The sequence below is a fragment of the Rana temporaria genome, chromosome 10 (assembly GCF_905171775.1).
Source record: "Rana temporaria chromosome 10, aRanTem1.1, whole genome shotgun sequence".
Lineage (NCBI taxonomy): Eukaryota > Metazoa > Chordata > Amphibia > Anura > Ranidae > Rana > Rana temporaria.
In genome coordinates this window covers 567,233-589,696 of record NC_053498.1, presented here as the reverse complement: position 1 = coordinate 589,696, position 22,464 = coordinate 567,233, and the positions used below count along the sequence as shown (strand labels likewise).

General features: G+C 48.7%; 2 protein-coding genes across 2 annotated transcripts; both read right to left on the bottom strand.

Moving 5' to 3' along the window:
* Nucleotides 1-1,196: 1,196 nt before the first annotated feature.
* GUCA2A (guanylate cyclase activator 2A) lies at nt 1,197-17,890 on the bottom strand. The gene is made up of 4 exons (XM_040327000.1): nt 17,126-17,890; nt 10,895-10,957; nt 2,654-2,846; nt 1,197-1,408 (listed from the first exon to the last, which is right to left on the bottom strand). Exons 2-4 carry the CDS (start codon nt 10,955-10,957, stop codon nt 1,341-1,343), a joined length of 324 nt encoding a protein of 107 aa, XP_040182934.1. The 5' UTR covers nt 17,126-17,890; the 3' UTR covers nt 1,197-1,340.
* Nucleotides 17,891-18,033: 143 nt separating this feature from the next.
* On the bottom strand, nt 18,034-21,816 carry LOC120916174 (zinc finger BED domain-containing protein 6-like). Its single transcript, XM_040326999.1, has one exon. It carries the CDS (start codon nt 21,687-21,689, stop codon nt 18,897-18,899), a length of 2,793 nt encoding a protein of 930 aa, XP_040182933.1. The 5' UTR covers nt 21,690-21,816; the 3' UTR covers nt 18,034-18,896.
* Between the last annotated feature and the right edge of the window lie 648 nt (nt 21,817-22,464).

Sequence of the window (22,464 nt, the reverse complement as noted above, 5' to 3'; positions counted from 1 at the left end):
GACATCTATCCATTCTGGAGCTCCAACCCCTGACCAGTGGGCATCTATCCATTCTGGAGCTCCAACCTCTGACCAGTGGACATCTATCCATTCTGGAGCTCCAACCCCTGACCAGTGGGCATCTATCCATTCTGGAGCTCCAACCCCTGACCAGTGGGCATCTATCCATTCTGGAGCTCCAACCCTTGACCAGTGGGCATCTATCCATTCTGGAGCTCCAACCCCTGACCAGTGGGCATCTATCCATTTTGGAGCTCCAACCTCTGACCAGTGGACATCTATCCATTTTGGAGCTCCAACCCCTGACCAGTGGGCATCTATCCATTCTGGAGCTCCAACCTCTGACCAGTGGACATCTATCCATTCTGGAGCTCCAACCTCTGACCAGTGGACATCTATCCATTCTGGAGCTCCAACCCCTGACCAGTGGGCATTTATCCATTCTGGAGCTCCAACCCCTGACCAGTGGGCATCTATCCATTCTGGAGCTCCAACCTCTGACCAGTGGACATCTATCCATTCTGGAGCTCCAACCTCTGACCAGTGGAGAGAGAAGATCACCGCTCAAGGTAGGTCTATTGTAGGGTCGTTTCAAAAATATAGGACTCCAAGGGTGCAGGCAATGCACTAAGGCAAATATTGGTAAAAAGATGAGGGATGGACAGCCGCACTCCAAACCAAACAGGTTGTCTTTATTCAAATCAACAGCAAGAACACAGCAGATCACAGCAATAGGAACAGGAGAATACCGACGTTTCGCACTGGCTTCAGTGCTTATTCATGGCCATAAATAAAGACAACCTGTTTGGTTTGGAGTGCGGCTGTCCATCCCTCATCTTTTTACCAATCTCTGACCAGTGGACATCTATCCATTCTGGAGCTCCAACCCCTGACCAATTGGCCTCTGTTCAGGCCGGGACTTCTTCCTCCGGAAATCCAGCAATCGTTTTTTCTATATTGAAAGGTGAACTTTGTAAATATGTGTGTAGAATGTTATCGGGCGGGCTCTGTGAAATGTGTGACGCTGCAATGCCAACTCAAAGAGCATAGTGACCCCATGTCACAGAATTCAGGGAAATAAGTGTGCGGGATCCTCACAAAGGTTACAAATTTTAGGACTAATGAAGAGCAGGCAGGAAATAATTGTAGTACAATGTAGTAATGAATATAGGATTTGACATACACAGCACACAGTGTTAATTAGAAATCAATTTATTTATCATTCGAGGCTCCATTGGATTTGATACAATCTCTTCTTCATTCGATAGATGGAAGCTGCAGACTAGGATGGTGCATCAATCTGGGTTTTGAAGGGTCATAGCAGATCCAGATCTCCTCCACTACCAACACCCAGTGCAGGCCGCGATGGCACAGACCTCACACTTGTCCATACTGCCAGAGATTCTACCTGAAGGTCAAAAACACAAGACGTCACCGTTAGGAGCGCCACAGATAACGGCATCAGCTGAGTTACAGGTGAAGAAAATACAGTTGCCTCTCTTTATAATGTCTTCTGGGATGTATTTTTAGAGAATAATGAATATGAAGCTGTCCTGGTTACACCAACTGTCATTGAGTGGAACGAGGGGAAATCGTAGCGAGAGAAGAGTAGAAGACTGAGGTGGTAGAACAGAAAGGGTTTGGGGTGGGAGAATAGAGGAGGGTGCAGGAATGGTGAACAGCAGAGAAGAGGGTGAAGGAAAAGGTTGGCATTAGAAAGTAGTAAGGGGGTGGTAGAGAGGAGGATGCAGGAATAGGGTGGCAGTCAAATTATGAGTAAATAGGAAAGGGAGGGCAGTAAACAGGAGAGTGCAGGAATGGGCAGCAGTTGACAGGTGGGGGAAGAAAAGGGAAGAATGCAGGAATGGGGTGGCAGTAGAGTCGAGGTTGCAGAAATAGTGAGGACAGTAGAGAGGAGGGTGCAGGGACAGTATAGAGGAGGGTGTGGGTACGGTGGGGACAGTAAAGAGGAGGGTATGGTGGGAACAGTAGAGAGGAGGGTGCGGATATGGTAGGGACAGTAGGGAGGAGGGTGAGGGTGTAGTGGGGGGACAGTAGAGATGAGGGTGTGGGTACGGTGAGGACAGTAGAGAAAAGGGTACGGTGGGGGTACAGTAGAGAGGAGGGTGTGGTGGGGGGACAGTAGAGAGGAGGGTGTGGATATGGTGGGGACAGTAGAGAGGAGGGTGTGGTGGGGGTACAGTAGAGAGGAGGGTGCGGGTACGGTGGGGGGACAGTAGAGAGGAGGGTGTGGTGGGGGGACAGTAGAGAGGAGGGTGGGGGGACAGTAGAGAGGAGGGTACGGTGAGGGGACAGTAGAGAGGAGGGTGCGGGTACGGTGAGGGGACAGTAGAGAGGAGGGTGCGGGTACGGTGAGGGCAGTACTGAGGAGTGACTGCACAAGCAGAACATTTTGGTAGAACTACAGCTGCCTCGGGTGTGAATGTGCTGGATTTGATGACCCGGAGACTATCCACATTTGGAATGTCTAATGAAATGTAGACACACAGAGTCAGTGTCACCGCCCCCCCTCCAGCAATCTCAGGTCATATATGTGTCAGGGTGTGGTTTGGGAGTCAGGGGTGACCTAAAGACAGGGCACCCGGAGTCAGTACGCTGCTGTTCATTATTCACTAGAGAGAAGGAATTTTACCGAGTTCTCCAAATGTCTTCATGATCTCATTGGTGTCGGTGCCGTGGCACACTTCCTGTAATTCACTCGGCAGCTCCTTGTTCCCGCACATTTGCTGTTCGGTATGGTGAGTTGGGTCAGCCGCCACGTGACTCTTCTCCATCATCTGTTTGTACTGCTTCACGGCCTCCAGAGAGAAAGTGTGACTTCCGACCTACAATATAGAGAGCCATTAATACCGAGTGACCTCCAACCTACAATATAGAGAGCCATTAATACCGAGTGACCTCCAACCTACAATATAGAGAGCCATCAATACCGAGTGACTATAGACCTACAATATAGAGAGCCATTAATACCGAGTGACCTCCAACCTACAATATAGAGAGCCATTAATACCGAGTGACCTCCAACCTACAATATAGAGAGCCATTAATACCGAGTCACTATAGACCTACAAATAGAGAGCCATCATTACCGAGTCACCTCCGACCTACAATATAGAGAGCCATCATTACTGAGTGACCTCCAACCTACAATATGGAGAGCCATTATTACCGAGTGACCTCCGACCTACAATATAGAGAGCCATTAATACCGAGTGACCTCCAACCTACAATATAAAGAGCCATCAATACCGAGTGACTATAGACCTACAATATAGAGAGCCATTAATACCGAGTGACCTCCAACCTACAATATAGAGAGCCATCAATACCGAGTGACTATAGACCTACAATATAGAGAGCCATCAATACTGAGTGACCTCCAACCTACAATATAGAGAGCCATCAATACCGAGTGACCTCCGACCTACAATATAGAGAGCCATCAATACCGAGTGACCTCCAACCTACAATATGGAGAGCCATCAATAACGAGTCACTATAGACCTACAAATAGAGAGCCATCATTACCGAGTCACCTCCGACCTACAATATAGAGAGCCATCATTACCGAGTGACCTCCGACCCACAATATAGAGAGCCATTATTCCCGAGTGACTATAGACCTAAGATATAGAGAGCCATCAATACCGAGTGACCTCCGACCTACAATATAGAGAGCCATCAATACCGAGTGACCTCCAACCTACAATATAGAGAGCCATCAATACCGAGTGACCTCCGACCTACAATATAGAGAGCCATCAATACCGAGTGACCTCCAACCTACAATATGGAGAGCCATCAATAACGAGTCACTATAGACCTACAAATAGAGAGCCATCATTACCGAGTCACCTCCGACCTACAATATAGAGAGCCATTAATACTGAGTGACCTCCGACCTACAATATAGAGAGCCATCATTACCGAGTTACCTCCGACCTACAATATAGAGAGCCATCAATACTGAGTGACCTACAATATAGAGAGCCATCAATACCGAGTGACCTCCAACCTACAATATGGAGAGCCATCATTACCGAGTGACCTCCGACCTACAATATAGAGAGCCATTAATACCGAGTGACCTCCAACCTACAATATGGAGAGCCATCAATACCGAGTGACTATAGACCTACAAAATAGAGAGCCATCATTACCGAGTCACCTCCAACCTACAATATGGAGAGCCATCAATACCGAGTCACCTCCGACCTACAATATAGAGAGCCATTATTACCGAGTGACTATAGACCTAAGATATAGAGAGCCATCAATACCGAGTGACCTCCGACCTACAATATAGAAAGACACCATTACCGAGTGACTATAGACCTACAATATGGAGAGCCATCATTACTGAGTGACCTCCGACCCACAATATAGAGAGCCATCAATACTGAGTGACCTACAATATAGAGAGCCATCAATACCGAGTGACCTCCAACCTACAATATGGAGAGCCATCATTACCGAGTGACCTCTGACCTCCAATATAGAAAGACACCATTACCGAGTGAATCCATATCCTTGTAAACAGCGCTCGTCGCCGTATTGCGTTCCACGCTGGAACGCATACGCTGACGGCGCACTGACGTCATCCCCCGGCGCCGCGTGCGCTCCAGAGTTTCCACATTTGGCACTTCCGCGTAATTAACGCTCAATTCGGCACATATGCTGTATCCTAATAAATAGAACAGCGTGTCTGGCTACAAATAAACTACAGGTACTATCTATGCCTAAACTGGACACCATCCCACACTTGGATCTACGCTGCCAAGCTTACTACATTTGCTGTGGACACCCCGAGATATCCCCCACCAGGAGACCCTCCATGAAAGAATCCCATTACTGCTGCAATACTCTGCTCATTGAAGAACTTTCATGCTCTGCAAATGGATAAGTACCATTACTACCTTACATTTATTCTCATCATCTATTCTCTACTCTTCGGCAAACACCCCACGAAAAACAAGACATGTCAATTTCAGGAGAAAGGATGATCTTTAATCCTCACAGATAAACACTGGGAGCAAAAATTCCAAAACATCCTCAAGGGCTCAATAAATGTGTCAACCCAGGAAAATGGCTATAAGGTCCTCACTAGGTGGCACAGAGTCCCGACCATTATTCACAAATTCGCACCATCCATATTCAACCATATGCCCCCCCGTTTCATCATACCCCGCCCATATCCCCCGCTGTTCTCGTATTCATCCTCCTATTCCCAACTCCTTCTCCAATCCCATCTCCTCCCTCTCCCATCTCACCACTCTCCTTACCACACAACATTATCACTCCAAACCAATGAATGTACCTAACCTTGGCTGTCAGAAAGACTGCCAACCATGGAAATCCCCCCCCCCCCCCCCCCAGACATATATAAATACCACCCTATGTAATCTACCACCCCGCAGACTATTCTCGTCCACTTCTATACAGAGATTTCCCTAATAAACCTCTCTTATTTCAAGAGACCAGATTAATTTACACAGTCAACTCCAAAACGGAACTGACTTCCTTAAAAACAGTTCCCTTCGGGCCTGAGAGCGACAAAGTTCGTTAATACTCCCTGTGACAGACTCAGATTCTCCTATGTCTAAAATCATCCTATGACCACTAGGGCCATAGGAAGAATGATGTCTTGGACTACCTGAGATAGGATTATTAGGTATGGATTATCCACATTATATTCTGAGATATCTGTAGGGCTATTTTAAGTTTGTTAATTCTGAGCCCAAAGGGTTAATTGTAGAGTGACTCTTTCACTGCTAAATTCTAATGTCCTCTTCTCCAGCTAATTGACTCTCTTTTGTGTATTGTACTACAAGTTAGCAGTCTCCTGTCAGGTGTATTGAATTAGCATGTCAATTATGTTCAGAAGAACTTGTCAAGCTTTGCGGTGCCGAAGTGGCTAGATGCTGATGGGATTATCTGTGAGTGTGTATTATTCTAAAGGTTAATTGAATTCTATTGATAAAGGAATGTGTCTGGTCAGGTCATGTTAAATATAGCTCGGGGCCGAAACGTCTGGATACTGATTAGTGATTAGCTCAAGGGGATGTATTGAAGCCCCCCCCCCCCCTGTGTGAGGAGGGGGGCGGAGAGTTTCATTGTTCCTGTAACAGCTTGTAACTAGATATAAACCAGGAGAATGTACCATTAAAACAGTCCATACTTAGCACACATACAAGTCTCGTCTCGTTGTGTGTTAAAGGCAGCTAACATATCTGGTGTCTATGTCCAGACTGATGGGAAGCGCTGTATGACGGAAGCATTCGTTCTGAGTGCGGGGACATTCCGTGACACTCCCCATATAACTTTTACTATTCCTCTGTATTTCATAACGTTGATATACAACTGCTCGTCATTATATTTGGGTTAAACGATAAACCACCTTTATGGTTATGGCTTGCATGTCCGCTCCTCCCAAAGACCTCCTGATCCCTAGCTCCCTTGTTACCTCATCCTATGCTCGCCTTCAGGACTTCTCCAGAGCCTCTCACATCCTCTGGAACTCCCTGCCCTGGTATTTCCAATCAGCCCCTACCCTGTCCACCTTTAGAAGATCCCTGAAAACTCATTTATTCAGGGAAGCCTATCCCACTCCCACCTAACAACTGTCCCAGAGCCACCCCCATGACTATCCCCTAACCACCCCCATCAAATCATCCTCTGCAGCTATTACCTCTTGTACCACCACCCCCTCTCTTTAGAATGTAAGCTCTACGAGCCGGGCCCTCCTGTCCCTTCTGTATTGAACTGTAATTGTGTTGTCCCCCTCTACATTGTAAAGCACTGTGTAAACTGTTGGCGCTATATAAATTGTATATAATAATAATAATGTATATCTCCAGGCCGTTGGGCCCATACAAATTCTGGTATTCTGTACTCATCCATCTCTGTATTTACAATCTGAATATCCTTACAAAAATATTATGCAAAGGAAATAATGGAATAACATCTCCGTTGGGTCCATGAAGGTGAGTATATGATGGGACTCGGCTAAATTTCTACGAGAGACGTCAGAATGAACCCCGATTTCCATTCCAGGTCTGGCTATAAATCCACCAAAATTAAGCTGGACACACACTGGTAGACTTTCAAACAAACATTTGTGTAAATAAATACATTCAGTAATGCAAACAGAGACTTCATGACCGTCGTTAGAATATACTTCAACATTTTAGAGTGAATACCCCATACATTGTTAGAAATTCTATTGCTCAAGAAATTTTCTCCAGTTTTTTAATAAATGATTGAACATAAAAATCAATTTGACCCCATTATTCCAAAAAAACAAAAATGTTCCAACAATATTCCACTAGTGTATGACCAGCCTAAGATGAGGAAAGTCTGACGCCATCGATCAGGACCAGACCATGAGCCAATCCCCCTTCAATCTCATCCCCTCCCTCCTCTCCATATCAGTCTCTCTCTTATTTCTGCCCCTACAAGTTCCTATTCATAGCCCCTCGTGGATTGGCACCCACAGGGTTCAGGCCTGCTGTCCAATACTAACTCCCATACCGCGTTACAATAGCGAGGCCCGAGGATCTGAAGGAGGTGGAGCTTGGAAGCCGTGGTTGATATTTAGAGTGCTCAGGCTCACGTATGAGGACCCTGATGTGTTGTGAGGACCCCGATGTTTTGTGAGGAACCCGATGTTCTGTGAGGACCCCGATGTGCTGTAAAGGGCCCAGATGTGCTGTGAAGGGATTGGCCACACAGCTACCCTTGTATATACACCCAACCAGGTAGATTATTCATAAATGTTATCATCATTTTATTATTATTGTCGACAGTTCTTCTTCTTCTTGTTTTAAGTCATAAACTGGATACTGTGTATGAAGTATTATGTACTGTTATACTATTAAGTATTCATCATTCTTTTTTGTTTAGTGACTTTTGTGTTTTATATCCATTACTTAATTTATGTTAACAACACGTGTTTTGATGGTCAAATAAATGGTTGTAGCAGATGTGATAGGAGCGGATGTTATATAGGAATCTGAGGTGATAGGAGCGGATGTTATATAGCGATTGGAGAAAAGCCAATGTAGCACCAATATTTAAAAAGGGTCCAAAATCCATCCCTGGGAATTACAGACCAGTCAGCCTCACATCAATAGTATGTAAGCTCTTGGAGGGGATGATAAGGGACTATATACAAGATTTTAGTAATGAGAACGGGATCATTATCAGTAATCAGCATGGGTTCATGAAGAATCATTCTTCCCAAACTGATCTATTATCTTCTATGAGGAGGTGAGTTGCCATCTAGATAAAGGAAGGCCCGTAGACGTGGTGTATCTGGATCTTGCATTTGACACAGTTCCTCATAAATGTTTACTGTACAAAGTAAGGTCTGTTGACATGGACCATAGGGTGAATACATGGACCATAGGGTGGGTACATGGACCATAGGGTAAATACATGGACCATAGGGGGAGTACATGGACCATAGGGGGGAGTAAATGGACCATAGGGGGAGTACATGGACCATAGGGTGAATACATGGACCATAGGGTGGGTACATGGACCATAGGGGTGAGTACATGGACCATAGGGGGGAGTAAATGGACCATAGGGGGAGTACATGGACCATAGGGTGAATACATGGACCATAGGGTGGGTACATGGACCATAGGGGTGAGTACATGGACCATAGGGGGAGTAAATGGACCATAGGGTGAATACATGGACCATAGGGTGGGTACATGGACCATAGGGGTGAGTACATGGACCATAGGGGGAGTAAATGGACCATAGGGGGAGTACATGGACCATAGGGGGAGTACATGGACCATAGGGGTGAGTACATGGACCATAGGGGGAGTAAATGGACCATAGGGGGAGTACATGGACCATAGGGTAAATACATGGACCATAGGGGGAGTAAATGGACCATAGGGGGAGTACATGGACCATAGGGGGAGTACATGGACCATAGGGGTGAGTACATGGACCATAGGGTGAGTACATGGACCATAGGGGGAGTACATGGACCATAGGGTGAGTACATGGACCATAGGGGTGAGGACACGGATTGAAAACTGGCTACAAGGGCAAGTTCTGAGGGTGGTGATAAATGGGGAGTACTCGGAATGGTCGGGGTGGGTAGTGGGGTCCCCCAGGGTTCTGTGCTGGGACCAATCCTATTTAATGTGTTCATAAATGACCTGGGGGAGGGGTAAGCAGTTCAATCTCTGTATTTGCGGACAATACTAAGCAGGGCAATAACTTCTCCGCAGGATGTGGAAACCTTACAAGAAGATCTGAACTAATTAATGGGGGGGGGGGGGGGAACTACATGGCAAATGAGGTTTATTGTAGAAAAATGTAAAATAATGCATTTGGGTGGTAAAAATATGAATGCAACCTATACACTGGGAGGAGAACCTCACCACTGCCTGTGTCCGGATCAGAGCGGCGATCCCCATGTGTCACAGGGCTGGATTTGAATTCCCCCGCCCGCAGTAACAATGTCCCGCCATTGAATCAGTGTGCCGTCTATCACAGGAGGCGGGACATTGTTACTGCGGCCCGGAAAATTCAGCTCCATGACACACGGAGATCGCGGGTCTCTGCAATGAGAGGAGGAGGGAGGAAAAGACAGGACCTTGACCAGGATAACACTATGCAATGCGACGCCACCGCTACTGCGCATGCACAATTATCACCATTTTTTAACTTTCAGCAACATGCCGCTGAGATTTTGGCGCATCCCTAAAAGTAATCTGAGGTGGTAGGAGCTGACGTTATATAAGGGTCTGAGGTGTACATATTACTTCACAGATACAACATGTACCCCTAATCTTCCCAGCAGCAGCATTAGGAAATGGGGGGGGGGTTCACTATGATGTAAGACATGCTGGTAGGTAAATTGGATCTTGTCCTAATTGGCCCAGTATATATATGTATATCTGTGTGTACGACTGTGTGTCCCAAGCGTGTCGAGATCCTACGGGGTAAAATGACTGCACCAGCCAAGCAGACACTGGCTGGAAAAGTGCCTAGAGGCGATTCAGTTCGCATGTGTAGCGCTATACAAGTCCATTCATTCATTTATATACCGTAACCTTCCTCCTCCCCCGATATTACGTCACAGATACAACATGTACCCCCCCCCCCCCCCGCTACCCATCTCCGTTTTGCATTAGCAGTGGAGCGTGAAGTATTTTAATTTCCGTGGAGCAGAACTGACAGCCATTCTCTAAGAACAGAACGGGGTTCAAAAAAAATGGTGGTAGGTCAATCCACTCAAAAGTAGAATTCAGTTGGGGGTGAAGCCGAGCAGTAATCTCGGGGTTTGTACCGATCACTCGGGGGTCTCGCCTTCCCTGACCACCACGCTGGGGGTTTCTGTACTTTATGAAATGGGATAAAGTTCTATAAAGGCAAATTGGGACCCCCCACAGCCTCTGCAGAGCTGGGGAACGAAGGACCGAACTTCTCCTGAGATGGAAGATGGAACCGTTCGTTGGTATAACTTTCAAACATCCACCAGTAGGTGGTGGTCCGGATCTCACCTTGACAGTGAGGTGGTGGTCTGGAACCCACCTTGACAGTGAGGTGGTAGTCCGGATCTCACCTTGACAGTGAGGTGGTGGTCCGGATCTCACCTTGACAGTGAGGTGGTGGTCTGGAACCCACCTTGACAGTGAGGTGGTGGTCCGGATCTCACCTTGACAGTGAGGTGGTAGTCCGGATCTCACCTTGACAGTGAGGTGGTGGTCCGGATCTCACCTTGACAGTGAGGTGGTGGTCTGCAACCCACCTTGACAGTGAGGTGGTGGTCCGGATCTCACCTTGACAGTGAGGTGGTAGTCCGGATCTCACCTTGACAGTGAGGTGGTGGTCTGGATCTTACCTTGACAGTGACACCGTCCCCCAGGTAGAGGAGCCCGAGAAGACACAGAAGTCTGATCCACATCTTTTTTTAAATCAAAAACAAGTTTATTATAGAAAAATAGAGATACAATCACATGGTTGCACACAGGCAGGTAAGTATCATTTGCAGTATACAGGGGAAAAAAACAAAGGTCAGGGTACAATCTTATATCAGCGTATATCAAGTTTCGGTCTAACACCAATGTACTCTAATGGCATGCCTGCCAACATAAACGTAAACAAGGCAGTTATAAGAAAGTGTTACACTTTACAATACTACATGCAGTATGCATTATTACCCTGGTAAATGTAGTCTGACTGTGCACAGAAGCATCCGACTGCAATCTCAGGAGGTAAGAGAAAGTTTCACAAACTAAGGTAGAGAGAAAAGGGAGGAGGGGAGACAGGTAGCGAAAAAGAGTGAGAAAGAAAGAAAAGGGAAGAAAAAGATAAGAAAGAAGAAGGGAAAAGAAAAAGAAAAAAGAACTGTGGACCACCATTATGTTCTCAACATCTTTTTGGGTTCACCAATGAGTGGTGTAGCATGCCCCACTCTCTCTCTCATTCACAGCGCAGTCACATTCCCACACCCTGAAACAAAGGCATTTTATCCCTGCAATAATCTGTCCCTCACCAACTGCAAGGGGCCTAGTCCCGGTACATCTAGCCATGGCTGCCACATTGAATAAAATTTCTTTAATGCACCCCGATGTTGGTATGTTAACTTTTCGCGTATTAAAATACTGTTGACCTGCGTCACCCATTGTGTGCCTGTTGGTACCCTAGGGGTTATCCATAATTTAGCAATCTCTTTGCGGGCGAGATAAAGCAATCGTAGCACTGCGGTATGGCCATTTGGGGGAAGGTCAGGTAGTTCCAAGGCACCAAGGAGGCAAACCACTGGATCAGTAATAACTGGTATCTGAAACACCTGAGCTATAGTATCCAGAACGAATTTCCAATACCGGAATAACTTGGGGCACTTCCACATCATGTGTAGCAGATCACCAGTTTGTGCAGTGCATTTTGGGCACAAGGGGGTGTCTCTAAAGCCCCATTTGTGTAGCCTGGCTGGGGTCCTGTACACCCTATGTAGTAAATATAAATGTGATAGTCTTTGAGATGCAGAGACTGAGACTAAGGGGGCGGATGTCAGACACAACTCCCAGATTTCCCCATCTATAGGTCCCAAGTCACGCTCCCACCCACGTCTGCAGGGAAGTTTACTGGCATCATGAGTGTGTTGGAGCAGTCTTGCATATACCCGTGAAATCATACCTGCCCTGTCCTCCGTGGAGAGCACATCTCTCATCAGAGGGTGCGCTGCCACAACCAGTGGGGAGAGTCTACCCTCACACTGTACTGCGTGTCTCAACTGTAGGTATTGATAGAATTGGGTGTTATGTAACCCAAAGTCCTCTTTCATGGCCGCAAAAGTTTTAAAGACAGTGCCAGAGAACAACTGGATAACATAATGTATCCCGAGCCTCTCCCATGGGCCGAAGCCCTTCAGTGTAAAGAGCTCCCCTAAATATTTATTTCTCCAAATTGGAGTGAACTGGCAGATCGCTTTAAGTTTAAAAGTGTTTCTCACATATTTCCATAGAGTGTTCAATAGAGATATCGTGGGAAGAGTATCAGGGAACTGGGTAAGACCAGCCTCCAGATACACCAATGCCGGGAGTGCCGAGTCTATTGGGACTATCAATGACCTAATCGGATCCGAGTCATCAACCACAGCCCAATTACCAAGATGCTGGAGCTGTGATGCTATAAAATAGGACCTCGAGTGTGGGACCGCTAGGCCCCCCTGATCTTTTGTAAGCTGCAGTGAGTGTAGACTAATACGAGCCACTTTTCCCCCCCAGATTAGTTCCCTAAACTGAGAGTCTATCCGAGTAAACCATCTATGGGCAATCCAAATTGGAGAGTTGTGAAAGATGTACAGGAGTTGAGGCGCCCAAACCATCTTAATTAGATTGACTCTACCAGTCACGGACAGTGGCAATTTCCTCCAGGCTGAGCATTTTAGGCGGAGTTTTTGTAGCAATGGAGATAGATTCCTGTCTAGGTATTGAAGCGGGAGTGGTGTGACCTGTATGCCCAAATAACGAAATTCATCCACCACAGCAATGTCCCTTGCGCAGTCAGGCAATGGACCCGGCAGGGGATCTAAGGGCATAAGAACCGATTTATTCCAATTAATAGAGAAACCCGAGAGCCGACCGAAGCCAGCAATTAGGTTCATAACATTTTTCAAAGAGCTGTCTGTATCTCCCAAGTATATTAGAGTGTCATCCGCATAAAGGGAAACCACATCTTTCCTAGGTCCTCTCTGAAACCCCGCTATTTCCTGCATATGCCTGATATGTATGGCCAGTGGTTCGAGAGCCAGGGCGAACAACAGGGGCGACAGAGGGCACCCCTGCCGGGTGCCCCTAGCAAGATGGAAGGGTTCCGATACTTCCCCGTTGACGCGCATTCTCGCCGACGGGGAACTATACAACAGCTGAACCCACTTCAAAAACGTGGAGCCCACCCCAAATCGACTCAGGACTTCCCAAAGATAGGGCCATTCTACACTGTCGAACGCCTTGGCGGCGTCCAACGATAGAACCGCCCTATTTCCTACATTGTCCGGGGGGATTTGCAAGTTTAAGAAGAGTCTGCGCAAGTTCTGCGAAGTTGACCTCGTCGGGATAAACCCCGACTGATCTCTGTGAATCACTTTTTGTATGCATTTAGCCAACCTGCTAGCCAGAGCCCTGGCCAACAGCTTGACATCACATGTCAGAAGTGAGATCGGCCTATAGGAATCCGGTGACAAGGGTTCCTTACCGGGTTTCAACAGGACCACCACAAGGGCCTCATTCATAGATGGGGGGAGGAAACCCGTTTCAAGTGCATGGTTATAGACTTTAAGAAGAGTAGGGAGGAGTTGGGTAGCATATCTTTTGTACACTTCAGATGGTAACCCGTCAGCCCCCGGGGCTCGACCATTTTTCGAGTGTGCCAGTGCTTCTAGCAATTCCTCCTCAGTTAAAGGAGCATTGAGCAGGGCAACATCCGAAGCAGACAAAGATGGAATGGGGTATTTGTCCAGAAACGAGTGAATCTCGGCCTGGGTGGGGTTAACTTTGGAAGAATATACTTCCTGAAAAAAAAGTTTGAAGGCCTCTATAACTTCCTTAGTTGAGTGACACGGAGTCCCCGCGTGATTCGTGATCGACGTAATGTGAGAGGAGGATTGTTGTGATCTAGCTAGTAGTGCTAACATGTGACCTGTGTTTTCACCCTCTTCAAAGTGGCTCTGCTGTAGGAAGAAACGTTTATTTTCAGCTAACTGCATGGATAGGTCTTTAAGTAAGGTTTGTGTCGCTAGCCACGAACGTCTATTATCGTCCGTGGGGTCAGCTATGTATCTGGCTTCAGAGGATCCCACCTCCTCCAGCACCGACATCTCCCACTTCTTTGTGGACGTTTTAACCTTGGAAATTTCCCTAATAAATTGGCCTCTGAGGAAGGCTTTAATCGTGTCCCATATCACGTCCAATGTTGCCGTGTTCAAATTTCGTTCAAGGAAATTTGTGAGTAGTTCCGGGATAGGGTCTGGATCTGGAATAAGCGATAGCCAGAAGGGGTTGAGCTTCCAAAGGGTATTACCCCTGCGGGCTCCACACCTGATGTCTATTGACAATGGGGAGTGGTCCGAGACCTGCCTGGGGTGGTACTGGGAGGACTCTAACATTGGTAGGAGCAGATCATTCCCTAAACCAAGGTCAATTCTGGACAGGCATCCAATAGAGGCCGATTGACATGAGTAAACCCTGGCCTCCGGGTTATGAGCCCTCCAGACATCTGTGAGGCCCATTTCCGCTAGTAAGCGGGCAAACGAAGTAGGCCCGCTCCCTCCCCGTACTCCCACTTCTCCTTGTGCAGACATTCTATCCCTAGTATTGTCTAGACAGTTATTAAAATCACCGATCACTAATACAGGTATTCCCGTAAAGCGGGCCATGAAATCTGTCAATACCTTCAATACACTAGATGAAAAAGGAGGAGGAATATATATTCCAGCCAAAATGCATTTAGTACCGTGTATACAGCATAAAATAAAGATATACCTCCCATCGGGGTCAATTTGTGTTTTCAGGACCGTAAATTGCGCGCCCTGCTTGACCAGGATACTCACCCCCCTCGAGTACACTGAGAAGGTAGAATGAAATTGGTGGCTAAATTGCCTTACCGCAAATTGGGGCGTGGAGGTCGGGGGGAGGTGAGTCTCCTGCAGACAAATAATATCAGCAGCTATCCGCTTGACCGTACGGAGCACGGCCAGGCGCTTAACCGGGTTGTTTAAACCCCTCACATTCCAAGACACAAATCTAGTCAGTGCAGCCATTGTAGTTTAGAAACAGGTAAAACATGCATGGTAATAACAATACTATCATATTGAGTATAAGGATGGTAGATCAGACCGGCAAGGAGGAAATAGGCATCCGACCTCCGGCAGACGCAAGAGATATGTATCTGGGTAGGAAGGTGCGGCATCAGTAGTAGGGATGAGACAAAGAGCAATGTGCAATACACAGTTGAGGTAGTTACAAGAGGGGGGGCAAGTTCAGGACGTGAGTGGAACACGACGAATCGAGGTGGTCCTCCAGCGAGGTTGCTCAGAAGATGAAGGGATAGTAGAAGAAAAAACAAAGTCATATAACCACAGGCCAACATGGCCAAACTTATGTGCTCGTAGGCAAGGTGGGGCCGCAGCCAGATCCACATGGGGGCAACAGTGGAAGTGCACCAAAGCGTTCAAACTTCTCAGCAGCTAAAACAAAGTAGCCCAATTGGTAAAATGTGGATTAAACATCAGCAGCTTCTCCGCCTTGGAATAGGAACAAACAGGTAGTTGTCAGCGATAATTAAATCAGTGTATTACCCGTCCTGTTGAGCGCGGCGTTGGATGCGACCATCACGGATTGAGCGTTCCTCTCTGTCCAGCCACTGTGCAGCCGAAGACGGAAGGTCAAAAAAGTGAACGGAGCCTAGAGCTTCCACCCTTAGCTTAGAGGGGTATAGCATAGCATACTTTACATCTAGAGCTCTGAGGCGACGTTTAATGTCTATAAACTTTGCACGTTGCTTTTGTAGCTCAGCAGAGAAATCAGGAAAGCAGGAGATTTTAGCATTATCAATCTTCATGGCTTCAGGTTTAAGCCTGGCATTGCGCAGTATAGCATCCCTATCTTTATAATGGAGCAGTTTAAATAGAAAGGGTCTTGGAGGGGCCCCCGGAGGCAGAGGCCGGGAAGGCACTCTGTGTGCTCTCTCAACTGAGAATAATGGAGTGAAAGCTTCTTTGCCAAAAGCAGTCACCAGCCAGTTTTCAATAAACTCAACAGGGTCCTTTCCTTCAGCTCTTTCAGGCAGACCAACCAATCTCACGTTATTCCTTCTCATTCTGTTCTCTAATTCCTCTAATCGGGATGAGTGTTGAGTGAGGAGATGGTTATTATATGAGAGATCTCTTTGCATGGGGGCCATGTCATCCTCAATGGAGCTTATCCTGCCCTCTGCAGCAGAGGTTCTCTCCCTCAATTTTTGTGCATCTTGCCTCAAAAATGTTATTTCCGCCTTAACCCCTTTAATGTCAGCAGTCAGGGCAGCTAGGGAGGTATTGCACGTGGTAATGGCCGCAAAAATGTCTCTAAGTGAGGGCTCACTATCAGAAGCAGGGCTGGGGAGAGACTGCGGCCTAGTGGGGTTGCTATTAGGAGTACTCACGGCGCTCCATAGGAATTCCGGGCCTCCGCCATCCTCCAGAGGGACAGTATCGTCCGTATCAGATGTTCCCCCGGCCAGCTCGCTCTGTCTCTCCGGGAGAGCGCTGGGATCTGCAGCCAGTACTCTGGAGAAGAGTCTCTCCGCGCCATCCCTGTGCTTCTCCTTGGCTGTGCGGGAGGCCTGCGCGCCATCTTGGCTTGCCATGCTGTCTGCAGCTCGGTTTGCGTTCTGCTTCCTAGCTGCCGACATCCTCTTCGGATCTAGGAACGGAGGGCACCGGGATGATCAGGGCACTGTTCCGCAGCACTTGGGCACCAAGACCAGGCAGGACGGGCAACGTGCAGGATGGATGTCAGGAGATTCGACGGAGAGAGCTGAGAGTGCGTCCGGTTACATCGGCTGCCTGGCCACGCCCCCTGATCCACATCTTGAGGTCCTGAGAAGGTTCTCCTGCTGGATTCCCGTGTCAGGTTTTTATACTTTGTGTGGAATCAGGGAGAATCTTCTCCTCCTATCAGTGGTTGCGATGTGACTTGGCACCCTGGAAGGTCACCATAAAACGATATCTCTGATAGATGGGATGACTTTATTAGTGTCGCTGTCTACTGACTGAACCCAAGCCAAGAATAAACAACGCTTGTGTGAGAGAATCTCCTGAACAAATATAACAACATCTCCCCATGTTTGTGGGTGTCTGTAGTCCAGAATAGGCAAGTAACGTTCATACTGGCTCAGTGGTTCTGGCAGGTTAGGTGATGCTGGTGTACACACAGCATTCAGAAAGGATACAGGCCAGGGTTACAATGACCTTCTTTGTGTAAGAATCCATCCACACAGTTGTATTGTTACTTTTCTTCTTCTGTTTTCTTTTTCCTGGCTGAAAAAGACATCAGAGAGTGGAATCAGGAAGCCTGTGTTTTGCTGAGCGCACTATATATCATTTTTTTGTGGAGTGGATTGCTAGCGCTCCACCTGTTTTGGCAAGGAGGGAACTCTATCTATCTATGTATCCATGGTTGGTGGCTGTGAGTAGGCATTGGGCAGTAGATGGGTTCCAGTCTTTGGTGGCTGCGGTGGGCAGGCATTGGGCAGTGGATGGGTTCCAGTCTTTGGTGGCTGCGGTGGGCAGGTATTGGGCAGTGGATGAGTTCCAGTCTCTGGTGACTGCAGCAGGCAGGCTTTGGGCAGTGGAATGGGTTCCCGTCTTTGGTAGCTACAGCAGGCAGGCATTGGGCAGTGCATAGGTTCCCGTCTTTGGTACCTACAGCAGGCAGGCATTGGGCAGGGAATAGGTTCCACTCTTTGGTGGCTGCAGCAGGCAGGCATTGGACAGTGGATAGGTTCCAGTCTCTGGTGTCTGCGGCAAGCAGGCAGTGGATAGGTTCCAGTCTCTGGTGTCTGCGACAAGCAGGCATTGGGCAGTGGATAGATTCCAGTCTCTGTGACTGCAGCCGGCAGGCATTGGGCAGTGGATTGGTTCCAGTCTCTGGTGGCTGCGGCGGGCAGGCATTGGGCAGGGAATAGGTTCCAGTCTTTGGTGGCTGCAGTGGGCAGGCATTGGGCAGTGGATAGGTTCCAGTCTCTGTGGCTGCAGCCATGAGGCATTGGGCAGTGGATTAGTTCCAGTCTCTGGTGGCTGCGGCGGGCAGGTATTGGGCAGGGAATAGGTTCCAGTCTTTGGTGGCTGCAGCGGGCAGGCATTGGGCAGTGGATAGGTTCCAGTCTTTGGTGGCTGCAGCGGGCAGGCATTGGGCAGTGGATAGGTTCCAGTCTCTGGTGGCTGCGGCAGGCAGGCAGTGGATAGGTTCCAGTCTCTGGTGGCTGCGGCAAGCAGGCATTGGGCAGTGGATGGGTTCCAGTCTCTGGTGGCTGCGGCAAGCAGGCATTGGGCAGTGGATAGGTTCCAGTCTCTGTGGCTGCATCCGGCAGGCATTGGGCAGTGGATAGGTTCCAGTCTCTGTGGCTGCAGCAGCAGGCATTAGGAGTGGATAGGTTCCAGTTTTTGGTGGCTGCAGCTGGCAGGCATTGGACAGTGGATGGCTTCCAGTCTTTGGTGGCTGCAGCTGGCAGGCAGTGGATTGGTTCCAGTCTCTGTGGCTGCAGCAGGCAGGCATTGGGCAGTGGATTGGTTCCAGTCTCTGGTGGCTGCAGCAGGCAGGCATTGGGCAGTGGATGGGTTCCAGCTATAAGCGATGGATCTATTCGGTAGTATCGGGCGGGGGGGGCAGAAAGTTGTCACTTATCCAGCTTTCATTCATTTTGATAAAGGTCAGTCTCTCCACTCTTGCAGCAGACAGCTTTGTACATTTGGGGTGGATGACGCCACCTACCTCGCGGAATACTCTTTCTGAAAGGACACTCGAGGGTGGACAGGTGAGCAGCTGGATGGCAAACTGAGCCAGCTCGGGCCACTGGTCCAGTTTGCACACCCAGTAGTTCATGGGGTCGTAGCTCAGGTTGTCTGGGACCAGGGAACAGTCCAGGTAGGAGGTCACCATCTTTTCGAAATGTTGCTTATATCTTTGGTTGGATGGCTCAGTGTAGGGCGGTGGCTGGAAAAAATTCTCCATCATGTCAAATAAACTGTAGTGGATGCTGCTGGTGCTGCTGGTTTTGGTGAAGGTGTTGGATTGATGGGGCAGCGGGGAGCGGAGAGGCGCCTCATCCTCAGGTGGGGGGCTTATCGGTGTCTGCTCAGTAAAAGCGGCTGCAAGCAGGCTGCAGAGTGTAGACTGGTAATGCCGGAGTTTTGTTTCCCTTTCAGAAGCTTCAAAAAATTTCCCCATCTTGCTCTTATAGCGCGGGTCCAGAAGTGTGGCCACCCAATAGTCATCCCTCAGCTTAATATCCGTAATATGCATGTCACTCTGCAAACAAGTCAGCATGTAGCTGGCCATACCTGCCAGTGTCTCTGAGCCCATAGTAGAGTCATTCCCCACCCCCCACTGAAATTCCTCGTTGTGGTTATCGTCATGGTCACTACTGGCACACCTGCTAGACAGGTGGTCAGCCTCATCCCCAACTGGCAATGACATTGCCTCCTCTTCACCCTCTTTCAAAGGAATTGAAGGGCGAATCTTCTCTTCAGACTTCGAATGTATGAAATGTTGACCTTCCTCATCATCCTCCATTTCCTCCTGTGCAGAGCCCCCCCCAAACGTTACACCAACAGATACACGACAGCCAGTCAGATCCTTCACTTCATCTTCTTCTTCTTCTTTACCTTGCTGCATCAATGTCAGGGCCTTCTCCAGTATAAAGATGAGTGGGATGACATCGTTCAAGCCGCAGTTCTCCCGACTGACAAACCTGGTGGCCTCTTCGAAGGGCTTTAGAAGGTGACACACATCCCTGATCATCTGCCATTGGCGGGGTTCAAACAAGCACACGTTGACCGCGTTGGTGCCGCGGTGCATCATGTAGTCATCTACTGCTTTGCGTTGCTCGTAGAGTCGGTCAAGCATCTGCAGGGTGGAATTCCATTGCATGGGGACGTCGCAGATAAGCTTGTGAAAAGGGAGGCCGTTCTGTCTTTGCAAGTCCAAGAGAGCGTTTTTTGCCGCGTAAGATCTGCTGAAATGGGAGCAGACTCTCCTGGCCATGCCCAAGACATTTTCCAAACCTGGATAGTTGGTGAGAAAGGAATGCACCGCTGAGTTTACGATGTGAGTGAAGCTGGGGGAATTTTTTAGTTGCCCCATGCGCAGTGCAGTAGCTATGCTCTTGGAATTGTCACTGACCACATTGCCCACATGAAGAAGGTGGGGGGAAAACCAACGGGCAATCTGTTGGTTGATACATGCCAGCAACTCGCCCGCTGTGTGACTTCTGTCCCCGAGGCTCATGAGGTGCAATATGGCGCGGCAGCGCTTCATCTTACAGGTATGATAAGGAGGAAGACAAGTACTTGCTGGCTGTTTTGCTGTTGGAGATCGGGATTGGTCCTCTGAAGAAGATATGGAAGACAGGGACAAACGTCTGGTCTCAGAGCTTGACCTGGCCATTCGTGGTGGTGTTACAAGTTCCACCTCCTGCCCCTGTGAACATGATGCGTTGTCACTGCTAGTTACTAAGTTGACCCAATGGGCTGTGAAAGCCAAGTACTGTTCTTGACTGTGGCTGCTGCTCCAGATTTCGGCAGTGGTGTGCACTGAGCTACAAAGGGAGAAATCGAGGGAATGGGCGACGTTCTTGGTGACATGAGCGTAGAGGGCAGGGATAGCCTTGTTAGAGAAGTAGTGGCTGCTTGGGATCTTCCATCGAGGTTGAGCGCACTCCATGAGTTTCTGAAAAGAGTTGGAATCCACAAGCTGGTACGGCAGCGACTGCATCACCAGCAACCTGGCCAGGTGGGCATTGAGTTGGCGTACCAGCGGATGATTGGCATCGTGTTTCTGTTCCAGACACTCCACAATGGATGGTTGGTGACTGTAGGGAGGTGGCGGAGAAGGGTTATGCTCTTGCTGCTGGTGGGAGTGAGGCTGACTGTGCATAGCCGAAGAGCCACTGTGGTCCAACTTGCTTTTAGTACCGGCCGTGTCGCCTTCTTCATCATCGCTACAACAGATGGCTGAGTCTTCCTGCCCCGGAGAGGTCTGGGCGCTGTGGGCGGCAGCGGCAAACGATGAGGACGATGATGATGCTCTCTGGGTCTTGGATTGAAAACTGGACTGATGACGAGGAGGAAGGGCTTGGCGTTGTTGGCCACTGCACATCTCCCATAGGATGGTATGATGGCGTCGCATGTGCTGTATGAGTGCCGAAGTTCCCAAATGGGTCCCCGGGCGGCCCCGGCTTAGCCTCTGCTCACATAAGTTGCATACGGCCACAGACACATCTTCTGGGGATGTGGAGAAAAATTGCCAGACTGCCGAACCCCGTGCAGGACCACCGCCGCTCCCTGGTGTGCCATGGCTGGAACTTGTCCGGAGTCTGGCCCCCTGAGAGCGAGAGGCGAGGGCAGCATCGCCGGAGCCTCGCATTGGTGTCATGGGGGTCGCTCACGCACAGAACCCTGACACTTTCTTCTTCTTCGGGAAGGAGGAGGGGGGAGGGGGGATCTCTTTCTGTCAATTGGCAGCTCCCGGCAAGCTTCAGGCAAACACGGTCAGCACACACTACACTGATTACTGTCTGTAATCCCAGACCCACCCCTCCACCAATCACAGGCTGAGTGTAATCCCAGATCCGCCCCCTCCACCAATCACAGTCTAGATGTCTCTGCACTCTGGGCAGTGGAATAACACAGCTATTGAAGTGTCTGCAGTGATGGGCTCCAGCAGCCATTTTGGGGGTGTTAGTAATATAAGTAACATCTGGACTATGAAGGGGAGGGGGGGGGGGTAGAGAGAAAAGCTGAGGGGGGGGGGGGGGTGGGGATTTGGGAAGGGGCGGAGGAAGCGACATGGATTGTAAGGTGGATACAGTGATTGGAGCCGTACAGAACACTTCAGTACTGGACGTAGGGCTGCGACTTATGCCGCGTACAATCAGAAAATCCGACAAGAATTTTTCCGACGGAATCTTGGCTCAAACTTGTCTTGCATACACACGGTCACACAAATGTTGTCGGAAATTGCGAACGTCAAGAACGCGGTGACGTACAACACTACGACGAGAAAAATGAAGTTCAATGATTCCGAGCATGCGTGGGATTTTTGTGTGTCGAATTGGATACACACGATCGTAATTTCCGACAACAACTTTTGTTGTCGGAAAAATTGAGAACCAGCTCTCAAATTTTGTTGTCGGAAATTCCGACAGCAA

Bases quoted from the DNA above. Each gene is read 5' to 3' on its own strand.
- LOC120916174 (XM_040326999.1), bottom strand. From the start codon at position 21,689: ATGACACCAATGCGAGGCTCCGGCGATGCTGCCCTCGCCTCTCGCTCT.
- GUCA2A (XM_040327000.1), bottom strand. From the start codon at position 10,957: ATGTGGATCAGACTTCTGTGTCTTCTCGGGCTCCTCTACCTGGGGGAC. The intron at 2,847-10,894 runs GTAAGATCCAGA...TCTATATTGTAG, and splicing joins GGGACGGTGTCACTGTCAAG to GTCGGAAGTCACACTTTCTC. The intron at 1,409-2,653 runs GTAAAATTCCTT...TTTGACCTTCAG, and splicing joins GAAGACATTTGGAGAACTCG to GTAGAATCTCTGGCAGTATG.